Source organism: Leptonychotes weddellii, chromosome X (assembly GCF_054177405.1).
Source record: "Leptonychotes weddellii isolate Sample4059 chromosome X, ASM5417740v2, whole genome shotgun sequence".
NCBI lineage: Eukaryota > Metazoa > Chordata > Mammalia > Carnivora > Phocidae > Leptonychotes > Leptonychotes weddellii.
In genome coordinates this window covers 94846571-94862613 of record NC_138385.1, presented here as the reverse complement: position 1 = coordinate 94862613, position 16043 = coordinate 94846571, and the positions used below count along the sequence as shown (strand labels likewise).

The 16043-nt window shown below is 41.1% G+C and overlaps 1 protein-coding gene across 3 annotated transcripts in view; it reads left to right on the top strand.

Annotated features, from left to right (window-relative positions):
• The window catches only part of REPS2 (RALBP1 associated Eps domain containing 2), a 222569-nt gene that overhangs the window by 161454 nt on the left and 45072 nt on the right, over positions 1–16043 (top strand). For 2 of the 3 annotated variants that reach the window (XM_081809113.1, XM_081809115.1), the window contains exon 14: positions 33–94. In XM_081809113.1, the coding sequence (XP_081665239.1) occupies positions 33–94 (62 nt within the window). Of the gene's footprint in view, positions 1–32; positions 95–1362; positions 1405–1938; positions 2032–16043 lie in introns of all 3 variants that reach the window. The other variant, XM_081809112.1, reaches the window with a different exon arrangement.

Genomic DNA, 16043 nt, shown 5'->3' with positions numbered 1-16043 from the left:
TAATTCTTAACAGCGTATGTTTTTCTTTTCAGCTACTAAGTCAGGATTGTTACCTCCACCACCTGCGCTCCCTCCAAGACCTTGTCCATCACAGGTAGGAAACAGAAGTTGATTTCTGTGAACTGTTGGGTATAGTGAAATTGTCCTGCCACTGTGCTTCCTTTGCAAGGGTTGATTGCCACAGAACTGGCTGGTCACATTCCCAAGATGGCATCTGGACAAAGAGAGCAGAAAGTGGTTGCATTTCCTCTTATCCAGCCAGTCCCCCAGCCTCATGTAGAAAAGGGAAAGTTTCCTCAATAAGCAACCAAACAAATGCATACTGGTTTACCTTTGGCCATAGAGGGTTGCATGTCATTTTCAGATAGAGAAAGGCATAGAAGAATGGGTATCTCTCCAATTGGGGGGTTGGGGACATGGTTTTTCTGTATAGTATGTACAGTCTGGGTGTGTATATTTTCATCAGTATTTTAGGAGCTGTGTTAATTCTCCATAATTAATGGTCATCACCATGGTATTAGTGCTGTGGTTTGGGCCTACAGTGCTTTCTTTATCGTTAGGATGGTATTTTCCTTTGGAACAATAAGCTGAAACAGCAGGACTTGGGAGAGTGTGTCACGAAAATCTGTTTCATTTGTGAATTAATTCTGCCTCATTTATATGTGCTACTATGGCCTTATTCATCAACACTCCTTGTAGAGTTGGAAATGAGAAGCAAGCAGCAAATCTGCAGTGTGGTAAAAGGCACTACAGATACTTCTTTTCAATAATTGCTGCTGAAGAGACTTCCTGTCTTTAAAGGCCCTCTAACTTTCAGCAGAAAATGTTGGGAAATTTCTGTATTAACAGTCCTAGTTTTTGCCTTATTGCTCTAGATGCTTCAGAACATACCTTTCCACATGGCACATCTTAGGACTTACTGAGTCACTGAAACCACTTTGAACATTTGCTTGTCCTTCTTTTAGAGAATTAGATCATCTTTAGCATCTGCTCAACCTTGAGGTGCAAATACAATGAGTACTGCTTTCCTTCCTCAGTTTGAAGAGTAATTAAAAGCCCTGTTCTTCCTGACTCACATATAAACGAGTGAGAACCCCCTTTCTAATACTCCAGGATTGGCTTTAAAAGTTGTTGATTAATCAGTCAACAAGTATTTATTAAGTCCCTGCTGTATATCTAATGGCAAGCTTTAGTTCCATCCTAAGCTTTTCCCTGATTATAATTTCTACTCATTTAAATGAATAGCTCTGTTTATTGAGAATCTGCAGTAGACCAGGTATTGTGCTAAGTGCTTTCAATGCATTATTTAATCTTCACAAAAATCTTTTGAAGTAGGTGTTAATAGCTTTTATTTTTTTACAGATGAGGAAATTGAAGCATACAGGGTTAAGCAAGTCAGCCAAGGTAACATAGCTAGTAAATAGGTAGAGCCAGCTCCCAAACTGAGGTCTGTCTCCTAAAGGTCCCTGCCCTCCCCATCATTGGAGCTGAAGCATCTATGTATACAGTAAGACAGTGATCTGTTGCTCTAGCGGGTGAGGCTTTCACTACGTGCCCCCTGTGGAGGACCTAGATGAGACCAAACTCCTGACTGGCACCAACAGCAAACCTGGGCTTTGTCACAACAAAATAGTGGGCATTCGGGAGGCAGTTATCTACCAGCTACTGGTTTCAAACTGGGGCTTGGGAGCCACCCGGATGAATGCATGCAAGACCTGTCTGAAAGGGCTTTTGTGATCAATTTCCTTACCTTCTACTGTACAAGTAACAGGAATGACTTCCTGGTTGTGAAATGTGTTGCTGCTATCAGCAGTCCTCATTTGACCTGCTTGAGGTGGGCTTCCTGCCTGCTTGGGGTCTTAGTGACCAAGGATCTGATGGGGGGCTGGGAATTCTCAAGTCACTGTTAATGAATGAGACTGCTTCTTTGTCTACCAGATTTCCCATCACAATGTAAACAGTGAGTGCAGTGCTCAGCCCAAGCCTCCAACTCAGCTGCCTAACTTTGGAGATTTCAGACTACAGAAACAGGTGTGTAAGAAATGCAGGCAGAAAAGCCCTTCTCCACTTCCCTCCGCCTACTCTCCCCTTTTCCTCCACTGTAAGTGGGACACACACATTGAACAGAGGAAATCCTGGGTGCTGAACACGTGACTGTATTTAGTCGTTGTGCAGTGTCAAATTCCCAATGGCCCTGGGAGAGGCTCACCTAACCATGTGGATGGGACACCTGTATATTCTAGTCTTTCCCACACTGCTTGTGATAAAGCGGTCTTCTGGGAGATATTAACAGGGCTCTGTGGTAAGACAAATTTGTAGGCTGCTGCCTCAGTGCCCGCTTGTGAAGATTCACGGTGCGTATGGGCTCATTAAAGGGTTTGAAGTCCTACAGTAAAGAAACCTGGTCAATTTTGGTAAAGCTTGCAATTTCGTAGTGTGTGTGACCATTCACCTCTTTCTTTATACAAGACTTAACAATCCCCTGAGGGCTTGGTGGTTAGGGAACGTTATTCTCCCCAGCTTTAAAATATTGGTAAGGACGTTTCCAAACTGCTTTCGTCTGGCACCTCCTCTCTATATTATGTGATTAAAGTTAAATTTTTGTATCTTAGGCCAGTAGTTTTCCCTAGAAGAGTGGAAACTGAAAAAGAAAGTTTACCACATGTTAGCTTCAGATTTCTAGTTGTCATGTTTTCAGTTTGTTCTGTTTTTTGTTTTTTTTTTTTTATTTGCTTTTCTTTTCCTTCTGGCTTACTCTCTCATGAGGTCATTTTTACCACAAGCTTTATTATAGCAAACTTTGAGTTCTTCTTTTGTTCTGTTAAACATTTTTTTTTGAGTGTTCCTTGTTATATATGGACAATCGACCTGATTTTGGAAAAAAAATATATACACCTAACCTCAGAGTCTTTTTTACGAGGCTTAAACTGTAGTACCTAGGGGAGAAACAAGAAAGCTTGGTATAATTTAAATCTTAAATTTATCAGTAGCTCTGAGAAGAGATTAAGATAAAAAGGTTTTGGATTTAAATTTTTCTTTTTTTTAAAAAAGATTTTTGTTTATTTGAGAGAGAGAGAGAGCGAGCTCGAGTACAGAGGGAGAGGCAGACTCCCCACTGAGCAGGGAGCCCGGGACGCAATCCCAGAATCCTGGGATCATGACCTGCCGAAGGCAGATACTTAACTGACTGAGCCACCCAGGCACCCCTGGGTTTAAAATTTTCATATTACTTAACTTGATAAATGGTTAAGACTACATTATAATAAACAAGAAAACATTCTGTTCCCTAAAAAGGAACAACTATTTAAAAAACTATGTGGCCAGTCAGTGATGTCCTTCGAGGTTTTAAGTATGTGAGAGAAAAGCATTTGTACATTTGCAGATGTGTCCACAAAGGTATATAGAGATCATTTCTACATATGCTAGAAGTATATCTCTACCAATAAGAGAGATGAAATACAGGTTTTCAGCATAAAATGCAGTTTAGCTGGCCCTTAATACTAAGCACTAGTGTGATGATATGGACATCTGGAGTAAATTATACAAATGGGGCCCTAGAGTTAGGAAAAGGAATAAATTCAAAGAAACAGATCTTTTTATTTTGCATACTATAGGTAAGACCAAGAGGGACCAAGTGACTATATAAAGAGTCAAATGGTTTGTGTTCCATGTTTTCCCGAGGACAAGCTAGAGACCAAGGCATGGTATTTTGGCTCAGTTCAGAAGAGGTGACACGTTTATTTATTAATTTTTTAAAAAAGACTGATTCATAACATAAATGATTAAAAAGCAGTTAGAGTTAACTGTTTCATATGGAGCAGAGTTAACATGAGAGTTAAACTTAGTAGCTCACTGTTTGTATGCATATAAACTGAGTAAAATGCCATCTACAGAGTTGGTGCTTGTCCTGTAGGTCAGTTCTCTGCTAAGGGCCTATTTGGTACTCCAATAATTAAATCTCTTTAATTGTATTGATCTCATGCCAAATTTCTTATGGCAATAATCTTCATCAAGAAGTTTTTTTGGTACAAAGGATAATCTTTTCAGTTTTTTTTTAAAGATTTTATTTATTTATTTGACAGAGAGAGACACAGCAAGAGAGGGAACACAAGCAGGGGGAGTGGGAGAGGGAGAGGGAGAAGCAGGCTTCCCACCGAGCAGGGAGCCCGATACGGGCGGGGCTCGATCCCAGGACCCCGGGATCATGACCTGAGCCGAAGGCAGATGCTTAACCTAGACTGAGCCACCCAGGTGCCCCATCTTTTCAGTTTTATATTAGCACCACATTCGATGAATTAGGGCTCCCTGTAGACTAATGTGCTCAGAATTTTCCTGTTGATACCACTAATTTCTTACCTTATAATGGCAAGTGCTTCTCACTGGCAATGCAGTGAGTATTAAAATAGCACTGTAGGGTGAAAGTACTGTGGAGGAAGCATTTGATCAATACTTTTAAGCTTAGACCAAGAGGGCTTCATGGAAGGGCTAAGGTGACCAGTGAAATGAGTTTTAAACAAGAGAACTTTTCTTTTCAGATGGCTGAGGGGTTCAGAGCATTACTGTAGAGAAAAAGCAAATGCAAGGAGGCAGGCATGCAAGAGATCCCCATGTGTTCAAGGAACTGTCTGAAATTTAGAAAGCTAGATTTTAGGGGAGAGTGGACGTGGCAGTGAAGAGCCAGTGGCCTGCCCACTTGAGGCCCAGTGGTGCCAGAGCTTTGGGAGAGGAAGGGGCCCCCTGACAAGAGAGTTCTGTTGGGGGAGCAGCCCCTATGGGAGAGCACAGGGTATCAGCCCAGTGGTATTCACATTGTGCACACAGGAATCATCTGGAGGAGAGCTTTAAACCTACTGAGGTCTGAGTCCCACCCCCAGAGATTTTGGTGTGGTGGGAGGCCCAGGCTTTGGGAGTTTTAAGAAGCTCCCCACATGATTCTGAAGTGTAGTCAGGATTGAGAGACACTGAATTAAGGCAAGAGAAGGAATGTTCAGAGATGAAGTTGAGAATCTATGGGATTTGTTAATGGTATGCCCTGAGTTCTCTCTTTTTTTTTTTAAGATTTTATTTATTTGAGAGAGAGAGAGGAGAGGCAGAGCACAAGCAGGGGGAGGGACAGAGGGAGAGGGAGAAGCAGACTCCCCACTGAGCCGAGAGCCTGATGCGGGGGCTTGATCCCAGGACCCTGTGATCATGACCTGAGCCGAAGGCAGGCAGGCACTTAACGACTGAGCTACCCAGGTGCCCCATGCCCTGAGTTCTTCAGGTGTGCAGTAGAAGTCTTTCTTGAGTTGGGGAGGGTGGGAGGCATAAGGTCAGGTTAGGGGACGTACCCATACCCTGTGGGGACAAGAACCCAGATCCTGATGGATGGCCTTGGGAGTCTCAGTCTTCTTGGGATGGCTGACTCCAGCAGGGTTAGAGGGCTTGATGGGATGGTCTTGCTGGAAGGACTAGCCACTGTGCACCTCAGGTCCTGTGTGCACTATTTTGAAGGACTAGCCGTGAACCCAGGTGGCCTTGAGAGGAAACCATAGTCCACGTAGTGAGTCTTTCATCTAACTTTGTCATCTGGCTAGAATGAGGTCCCTAAGGCACTACTGAACCCAGTAGGAGTATGCTGGGCTTGCTGTTCTATTTCAAAGCCAAATTTCTTAGACACAACTTTTTTTTTTTTTTTAAAGATTTTATTTATTTATTTATTTGAGAGAGAGAGAGAGAGAAACAGCATGAGAGGGGATAGGGTCAGAGGGAGAAGCAGGCTCCCCGCCGAGCCGGGAGCCCGATGCGGGACTCGATCCCAGGACTCCGGGATCATGACCTGAGCCGAAGGCAGTTGCTTAACCAACTGAGCCACCCAGGCGCCCCTTTTTTTTTTAGACACAACTTTTTAAGTAAGATCCCTCTTGTCATTTGAAAGGAAAGATGGGCTCACTTCAACTCAAATGGCAGTTTGTAGGCCCTGAACTACTTCTAAAATACTTGACACTATGCTTTTCTAGAAAATGTCCTTATAAATTAATATCCTGTCATTTCAAGTATTCTTTCTGTAAGTTAATGTATAGTTGGTGATACAAAATAGTAAATTCTCCTGGAAGAAATTAAGCATTTTAGAATTCCACACACACTTGTTCTTTCTCTCTTGGTCTTTGGGGGAGGGCATTACTGGTGATAATGTAAGTTTCTCACAGGGTTATTTAATAGGTTTTTAAAATGTAAATTTGATTAAAGTTTAACTTGCATACTCAATCCATTTTAAACACATACTAAATAATTTTTAATAGAGTAAAATGAAGTACTATCTCATTGGCAACTTTAAATATCTATAAGAAAGCGTTCTTTTAAGTATAAACAATATGGAAATGTCACCACTTCTAACATTTCATGGCTTTTCTCCTGATCAAATTAAAACTCAGTGGGCATACATCAAATATCATGAGATCTTTTGCTATAATATATGCAGAGGATCTCATGTAATGTACATTAGTCATCGAATCACCTTAATATATTGGCTATGTAGATAAAGCGTATTTGTGAGCTTTCAAAGATACAACATCCTAATTTTCACTCGTCAGTATGTAAGGTTAGTATATGTCAAAAGGTATTTTTCTATACATTCATGTATTTGAAACTTCGTAATTATTCTGAAGAGAGTTTACAAACCTATCACCTAGAATGCTACCTTCGCTTTCTTCGAGTGTTACCCTGTTCTGTCTTACAGTGCACGCTGTAGATTAGCTGAAAATCACAGTATATTAATGAGTATTTCTGTAATTAAGGAAAGAAGATCTAGTCCCAGGATCTATCTTCATCTGTGATGATGAAAGAACATACTGAAAGCTGTAGAGCATAATATGAATGTATCTGTGCTCTTGTTCTTAGCTCTACTACTCTGTAGCTTTGTGGGAAGTATGCAGATTAGTCTCACAGACCTACTGACTCTTTTATAAAATGTGAAGTTTAGGGTAGATAGATCCTTTTAGTGCTTAAGGTCTCTGATTCTGTGTTGTATTCCTCTGTCCAAGAAAAATTTTGTTGCAAATATAATTGAAACATCATAAAACACAATTGAGGACAAGATGATTTAGACTAATTTCTCCCTGCTTTACCCCACTGCTAAGTACAACTAAAAGCCCTGGACGTAATAAACAGAAAGAGGACTTTGAAAGATGTAAACAGGAAAGTGGACTGGCTAGGGCCTTAGGACTTGAGTAATGGCATGGCAGTGAGTTCCCTGAGTTGTAAAAAAAATCTGCCATATATCCTGGACTGAGTCCTGGAGAAGCCTGCAACCTGGAACTGCCAACAAATGTAGACCAAAAAAAAAAAAAAAAAGGCCTTGAGAAAAGCCTACTCTCTAGCCAAAGGACTGGGAAAAGGGCAGACAAGCTAGATAGAAACCTTTTTGACAACACCTGCCCTACCCCAGCCAAATACTACGGATGTCCCTCCCTGTGGTGTCATCAGAGACCAGTCTGGGAGTTGGTCTCTTGTCCCTCACTTGGTGGCAGCAGACAACTTGGGGTGGTACTTTCCTAGCTGGCAAACATGGTTTTAGCAGAGACCAAAGGGGTCTCCTAACCCTGATCTGATGGCAACAGGTGGCCTGGGGAAGCACCTTATACCCCGACAGACAGTGTCACTGGAGACAGACCTTTCCCAATAAGCAAACACCCAAGGAGTTTGTCACTTGTAGACCTGCCCCATAACAAATGCTAAAGGGAGTTCTCCAGACTGAAATGAAAGGACACTAGACAGTAGCTTGAACCCATAACAAGAAAGGAAGAATGCTGAAGGTAGCCACATCGGTAAATCTCAAAGCCAGTAGTGTTGATTTGTAACTCTTCTGTTTTCTATATGATTTAAAAGAAAAATACTTAAAACAATAATCACAAATCTGTGTTAATGAGCACACATATATAAGGATATAATTTGTGACAATAATATAAGGGGCAGCAGGGCTGTAAAGGAGTAGAGTTTTTGTATACTCTTGGCACTAAGTTGGTATTAATTCAAATTTGATTGTTATAAAGTTAAGATGTTAACCAATCCTTAGGGTAACTACTAAGGAAAAAAACCTAAAAAATATAAAAAATATGACAATGAGAAGGTAACAAAAATGGTATACTAGGAAAAAATCATAAAAAAGGAAGTGATGGAACTACTGAGGAACCAAACAGGTATAAAGTTTTTAAAATGTAAATTTTAATTTAATTAAGAACAAACAGCAGGGCGCCTGGGTGGCTCAGTTGGTTGAGCGACTGCCTTCGGCTCAGGTCATGATCCTGGAGTCCCAGGATCGAGTCCCGCATCGGGCTCCCTGCTCGGCAGGGAGTCTGCTTCTCCCTCTGACCCTCCCCCCTCTCATGTACTCGCTCTCTCTCATTCTCTCTCTCTCAAATAAATAAATAAAAATCTTTTAAAAAAAAAAAGAAACAAACAGCAAATGGCAGAAGTAAATCTTTCCTTATATGTAATTACTTTAAATGGATAAATATTTCCAATTAATTGGCAGAAACAGATGGATTTAAGAAGTAATCCAACTACATGCTTGTCTACAAGAGACTCACTTTCGATCCAATGTTAAAAATAGGTTGAAAATGGAAGAATGGGAGGGGTGCCTGGGTGGCTCAGTCATTAAGCATCTGCCTTCAGCTCAGGTCATAATCCCAGGATCCTGGGATCGAGTCCCGCATGGGGCTCCCTGCTCCGCGGGAAGCCTGCTTCTTCCTCTCCCACTCCCCCTGCTTGTGTTCCCTCTCTCACTGTGTCTCTCTCTGTCAAATAAATAAATAAAATCTTAAAAAAAAAAAGAAAATGGAAGAATGGAAAAAGATATTTCATGCAAATAGTAACCAAAAGAGAGCCCGGTGGCTTTAGTCACATTATACTAAATAGACTTAAAGACAAAAATTGTTACAGGACATAGAAGGACATTATATATTGATAAAAAGGTTATTCCATTAAGATGGTAAAAAATTTATAAAAATATACACACCTAACCACAGAGCCCCAAAATGTATGAAGCAAAAACCAATAGAATTGAAGTAGCAGACAGTTCTACAAAATCTCACTTTTAGTAATGGATAGAACAACTGGACAGAAGACCAGTAAGGAAATAGAGGATGTGAACAGCACTCTCAATCCCCTAGACCTGAGCGACATCTATAGAACACTCTACCCAACAACAGCACAAGATGCATTCTCTTGGGCACATGGAACATTCCCCAGGATAGACCAGATATTAGTCACAAAACAAGTCGCAATAAATTTAAAAAGATTGAAATCATAAAGAGTGACTAAAGTGGAATGAAACTAGAAATCAGTAATGGATGTAACACAGGAAGATTCACTAACATGTGGAAATTAGGCAACATATTCTTAAAAAAACTAGTGGGTCAAAGAAGAAGTTACAAGTGAAATTGGAAAATACCTTGAGATGAATGAAAGAGAAAACATACCAAAACCTATGAGAGAACAGTACTAACAGTACTCTGGGGAAATTTATACCTATAAGCACTTATATTTAAAAAGGGATCCAAAATCAGTAAGCAAACATTATACCATAAGAAATTAGAAAAAGAAGAGCAAGCTAAACCCAAAGGTAGCAGAAGGAAGGAAATGATGTAGAGTTAAGTGATATAGAGAGTAGGAAAACGATAGCAAAATTGGTTTTTGTATCCTCTGTTTAAAAGGCCTTATTTTTTTTTTTTAAAGATTTTATTTATTTGAGAGAGAGAGACAGTGAGAGGAGGAATACAAGCAGGGGGAGTGGGAGAGGGAGAAGCAGGCTTCCCACAGAGCAGGGAGCCCGATGCAGGACTCGATCCCAGGACCCTGGGATCGTGACCTGAGCCGAAGGCAGGCGCTTAACGACTGAGCCACGCAGGCGCCCCTAAAAGGCTTTATTTTAAACTAAACTCAGATTCTGACAAATTTATCTCTCACTGTAGATAATGTTGTTTTGAATTTATCAAGGTCGAATATTCCAGTAGAACGATTCTGTTTTGTGTAAGGTTTTTTTTTCCCTGTATTAATTTTGGCAGTACATTTTACTGTACCTTCCCTAGTTGTAGGATTGGTTCACAGATGACTCACATTGATCATCAGAGCTCCAGGTTGGTGTAACATGAAGACAACTGTGGTTTAGACCAGCCTCTGTGGATTGAATCTTGAGAGTTCTACAGGTCCTCTCACATAAGGATTTATTAAAGGAATTTGAAAGCTCTTCTCAAACAGTTGGCATTGAATGAGAAATTAAAAAGGTAGAGGAAACTGCCGTAGTGATAAGTTTAGGGAGATGACAGAGATATAGTGAGGAAATACTGGCATTGTATTAGTGGAGGGAAGATTAAGGATAAATCCCTGCTGGGGCGCCTGGGTGGCTCAGTCGGTTGAGCGACTGCCTTCGGCTCAGGTCATGATCCTGGAGTCCTGGGATCGAGTCCCGCATCGGGCTCCCTGCTCGGCAGGGGGTCTGCTTCTCCCTCTGACCCTCCCCCCTCTCATGTGCTCTCTCTCCTCTCAAATAAATAAATAAAATCTTTAAAAAAAAAAAAAAAAAAGGATAAATCCCTGCTGTTTAAAAGAGCATACATAGTTTTGCCAGCTATCAACAAATGCTATTAAAATGTATGCCAAGAACTGTTGAAAAGAAAGGAAAAGTTTTATGATATTTATTTTAGTATTATTAATAAAAATAAAAAACAATACAGATAGATGTCCAAGAAGGTGCCTCTGGTTAAGGGTATTGTCTATCTGCCTAATAGGGTATTAGACATCTATTAAAAGGATTATATGGAAAATAGTGGAAAAGAAGGATAACAGCTGAGTACAGAAATGTTTCCTGATTGTACCACATGAAAGTGTTTAGTAGACTTTTGACAGTAAGGTGTTCTGCCTTCTCAGGGTGATCTGGAATGTCTGTGGAACACAGTGATTGGACCCTTTGCCATGGTCGGATTTTGAATTCCTTTCTCAGCGTTTCTGGCCTGTGTTCCCTTCCCAGTGGGCTTTTGAGGTTTTTAACTCTTCGGTGAATTTCCACTAACTCTTTTTAGGGGCCTCAAGGGGTCACTTAAATAATTCATTTATAACTTAACTATGTCATCTTATAACTTGTTTATTATAAGTACATTCTCTATTTTGGGGAGACTATATGAATGGTATGTATGTGAATTGGGGTGTCTGCAAAGGTCTCCAGATATTTCAGTCCAAAATGTCAAGTATCTGCTGTCAAGCATTTGGAGGTAAACTGCTAAGTAATTGGTAGTAGTTTAGATAGCTCTTTTTGGTGGGAAAATTATGTAGTTTTTCTTTTAAAGAGTTCCTCTTCCAATTAACGTTTAGGAAAAAGGGAAAAAATGCTCTCTGATAGGACAATTAGAATTTTAAGAAGTCACTCAAAGCTTCATCAGAAGAAACTGACTCTTAGGAAGCTACTTTTAGACACCATGCTCTCAGAACTTATGTCATATTGCATAATCATATAGTTAGGTTAACTCCAGCAGTTATGAGGTTCAAACACAGTGTTTACTGAAATCTATCATGTAGTTTTTTCTCTTTTTCTTTTTTTTTTCATCCATGTTCTCTGGATAGTAAACTCTTATTGCCCTTTCTCTTAAATGGTAATTTTGTATTGTGCAGAATTCCAGATTGAAGGTTATTTTCCTTCAGCATTGTGAATGTATTACCTCCTTGTCTTCTGGTGTTTATTGTTGTTGCTGAGAATTCTCTTTTTGGTTCCTTTGGATTGACTATTTTTTCTTTAGGGTGGCTTTTAAAACTTTATTTTCGATGTTCTATTTTCATTTGACTGCGATGTGTCTAAGCGTAGATTTAAACTTATTTATTCCAGATGATGCTTGGTGTGCGTTTTCCATCTGGAAAACCATGTCTTCTAATTTGGAACATTCCTAGTCATATCTCTGCAGATTTTGATTCTCTACTTACTCTGTTTTCTTTTCAAAGTCCAGTTAGCTATGTTTCTGTGTCTGTCAATACACCTTTTATTTCTGGTGATGGCTCTTTCAGTCATTTTATGTTGTGATCTCTCCTGGCTCTCGGTGAAACCTTTATCTTCCAAATTAATCATTCTTTTGTGTAGCTGTATATGAGTCCAGGTTTTATAGTCCATTCTTGTTTCTGTCAGTCTGTTCTTGTTTCACTTTTCCCCCATTTCTGTTTCATACTTGTCTTTTTTTTTGGTAAAGGAATACAAGCAGGGGGAGTGGGAGAGGGAGAAACAGGCTTCCCACAGAGCAGGGAACCTGATGCAGGGTTCAATCCCAGGACCCTGGGATCATGACCTGAGCCGAAGGCAGACGCCCAACGACTGAGCCACCCAGGCACCCCTTGTCTCTCTCTCTTTTTTTTTTAAGGATGCATTTTCTACTTTTAACTTGGAGAGGATTTAAACATAATTATTTTGAAGTCAATTTCAACTTGTTCTGTTTTCATTTTTTTCAAGAGTAAAGTCATCTTCTCTCTCTCTCTCTCTTTTTTGGCTGTTCTTCTTAGTATTGGGTTTTTTCTTCATGCTTCTGGAAATTTGTTTAGTGGTCTTATTTTGAATTGGAGTTTAAATTTCATTCTCAGTTCTGGAGCTCCTCCCTGTCCAGCAGTTCATGGTGTGTCTGCCAAGCACACCCCGTAGCCCTGCACCCATGGGCCTCCAGTGTAGGGCTAGTTCTTATAGTTGAGGTTCAGCCCTTCTGTCTGGTACACATGTCAGAGATGGTGCGGATGGCACCAGATGGTGGCTTAACGTAAGACCAGGCTGCAGTGCTCTATCTGCTTCTGTTTACTTTCTTTCTTTTTTTTTTTTTTAAAGATTTTATTTATTTATTTGACAGTGAGAGACACCACGAGAGAGGGAACACAAGCAGGGGGAGTGGGAGAGGGAGAAGCAGGCTTCCCGCTGAGCAGGGAGCCTGATGCGGGGCTCGATCCCAGGGCCCTGGGAACATGACCTGAGCCGAAGTTAGACGCTTAACGACTGAGCCACCCAGGCGCCCCTGCTTCTGTTTACTTTCATAAGTAGGCAGTTCTGAGTACATTTCCAGGCTTCATCCTGGTTTTGCAGCTTTACAGGTAGTGAAGCACCACCTTAGCTTCTGGCTTCAGGAAATGAGCGTGGCGGAATTCCCCTGCTTCATCTGGGGCATTTGAATACCTGTTACTTTGCTGTGTATGAGCTCTCAGCTGCCTCTGCCTGCTTCTGAACCCTCAGCCTCGCCGACCACTTTGTAATTTGACCCTACAGGGATGTTGAGCTTGCTTCTGAGTGTGTCTAAGTCTTTTTAATTTTAACACTTTTTATGTTCATGCTCTCTCATATGTCCTTGCATATTATTTTACAGCAGAGCAAGTTGAGGTTCAGAAAGTGAAAGTGAGTTCCTTGGAGCCTCTCAGCTAGTGAGTGACAGAGCTAGCTAGCCCTTTTTTTTTTTTAAAGCTAGCTAGCTCTTGTAAAGAGGAGAACTGGGAAAGGTTTCTGAGGAGGTGCTAGAAATTTAATGATAAACATTTAGAGAGAGAGTGGAATCACTCAATGCACAGCACAAAAATTAACTATAGATTTGCTAAGCAAAAGTTAGCAAGAATTTCCAGTCTCTGTGCCCACCAATAATTTTCTAAATACGAAGTATTTCCTTTTTTTGGTGAAGATTTTATTTATTTATTTGACAGAGAGCGCAAGCAGGGGAAGTGGCAGGCAGAGGGAGAGGGAGAAGCAGACTCCCCGCTGAGCAGGGAGCCCGATGCGGGACTCCATCCCATTACCCCGGGATCATGACCTGAGCCGAAGGCAGACACTTAATGACTGTGCCACCCAGTCGCCTCAAAATATGAAGTATTTCCATACATTAAGCGAAAATGCTAAAGTGCAGTGCAGACTTACATTTATCTTGGCCAAAATAGCTTTCACACTTTGGTCAGTGGACCATATCTGGTGTAGCAAAAGGCCAAGTGTTGTAATCCTTATTCTGTTTTTTAATAGGAAACAAAAAGGCAGAACTTCTGTTTAATAAATAATTATATATAGTGCTTATATGTCAGATGCTCTTTTAAGGGCTTGATGAATGCATGCTTGATCTTCATAACAACCATACTTGATAGGTTCTATTGTTATTCTCATTTTGCACATAAGTAAACCAAGGCACAGAGAACTTCAGGAATTTCCTCAAGGTCACCCACAGCAAGTAAGAATTAATGGGATGATTCTAATCCTGGCTATCTTGCCTCAGAGTGCCAGTTCCTCCAACTATGCTATGCTAGCCAACCATGTCCCAGAATTAGTTTCTTTTGGTAATTTTTACACCCAGCATGGAACTCGAACTCACAACCCTGAAATCAAGAGTTGCACGCTCTTCTGACTGAGCCAGCCAGGCGCCCCTTAACATGTCTCTTCTTAACAATTAGTTTCCCCCCCTTACTGTATTGTGTTCATGGTATCATTGTATAAAGCTGACTTTGCTTGCATCATTCCTCTGGAAGATGTCATAAGTTCATCCCGTTGATGGAATATGCTTACAACAGGTCCATACTTTGCCAAGAACTATGATGGCACAAAGGTTGTGATATACTCATGCCTAACACCATCCATTTTATTATGTCTCCTGGTGTGCCTATGTATCTCATTTAAATCCATTTTCTCATGCTGTATTGTCAAGGATTATAGGCAATAGCTGGATGCCATATTTCCTATAACTAACAGGCTACCTCAGTCTTTCCCCTGGGGGTCAATTATGGTTGGTTTCTAGGTTCCTAAACAATGGAATCCTTATTTCTCTTCTCTGTCCCCCTCACCACAATGACAAAAACCAAGAAGTACTCCTGTGTGTCAGGGAAGGAGCAAGTATGGAAGTGGGGCAGGATGGAAGGGTGTCCAAATGTGCTGTGGTGTTCATGGGAAAGGACAATGGAGGACAGCTAGGAGTCAGACCCAGGGAGGCACCTTGACAGAATAGTTAAGGACATGAGCTTGGGGTTCAAATTTTACCCCTTCCTCTTGCTGGCTGTGTATCTTTGGCCAAGTTATTTATTCTCTCTGTGTCTCAGTTTCATCACGTATAAAGTGGGGTTAATGGTAATGTCTACTTTCATAGGGTTGTTATGATGATTAAATGAGTATCCATAAAGCATTTAGAATGGTTCCTGGCATATAGTCAGGCCTCAGTGCAAAGTAGCTGTTACAATTATTATCACTCCAGGCCCAGCAAAACAGTAGCAGGTTCTCGTTGGCAAACACGGAGGAGCAGACTCAGGATAACCAGAAATTAGTGGCCGGTCCTAAGCCCAGAATGAGTGCTGGACTGGCTTACTAAACCACTTGTAGTAGAATGGCATTCTTTCCCTATTTCGTGACCTTTCGTAGGCTGGCCCTCTGCCTACATCAGGGGTCAGCAAACTACAGCCTGTAGCTCCAAATCCAGATCATCGCCTTTTCCTGTAAATAATGGAAACATGAAGGAGGAGAATCGATGGAAAGACAGGTAGGCCTCCTCATAAGCCTTTTAACCCACCATCTTCTAACTCAAGGATCGTGATGCCTGTATTTATAGTTTGCAGCTTTGCCTTGAGAACCTTTATCTGACCAAGATGCTCTGTCTTTCACATCTCACTAGCAAAACCTTGAGCAAATATTCTTTATTCATTTGGCAGCTTCAAAGGCTTGCTCTGGGCAGGCCTTCCTAACTTTGTGTTTCTTAGGCATAATCGGAAGAAACCAGACTAAGGCCTTGCCTTTAAGGTGAGAAAGAGGGAAAGAAACCCATCCAGGAGAAACAGGATAAAGGATTTCTTTCTTCCCAACTCCTCTTGAATGCCCTGTTCTGTTCAGCAAATTCTGTATGTATCACTTCCTGGTGTGTTGGTAAACGTTCCATCTGGAAAAAGAAAAAGCCCCACTCTGTAGCCTTTCCTGTTGTCTGTGTTGTAAAAACTTCCACCGTGGCTGATGGCAGGTGGGGCTGGGAGGTGATGTGTATCATCAACTCATTGGTACTAGTGTGCTCTGTAGTAGACAGCTTCACTTGCTGCTGAAT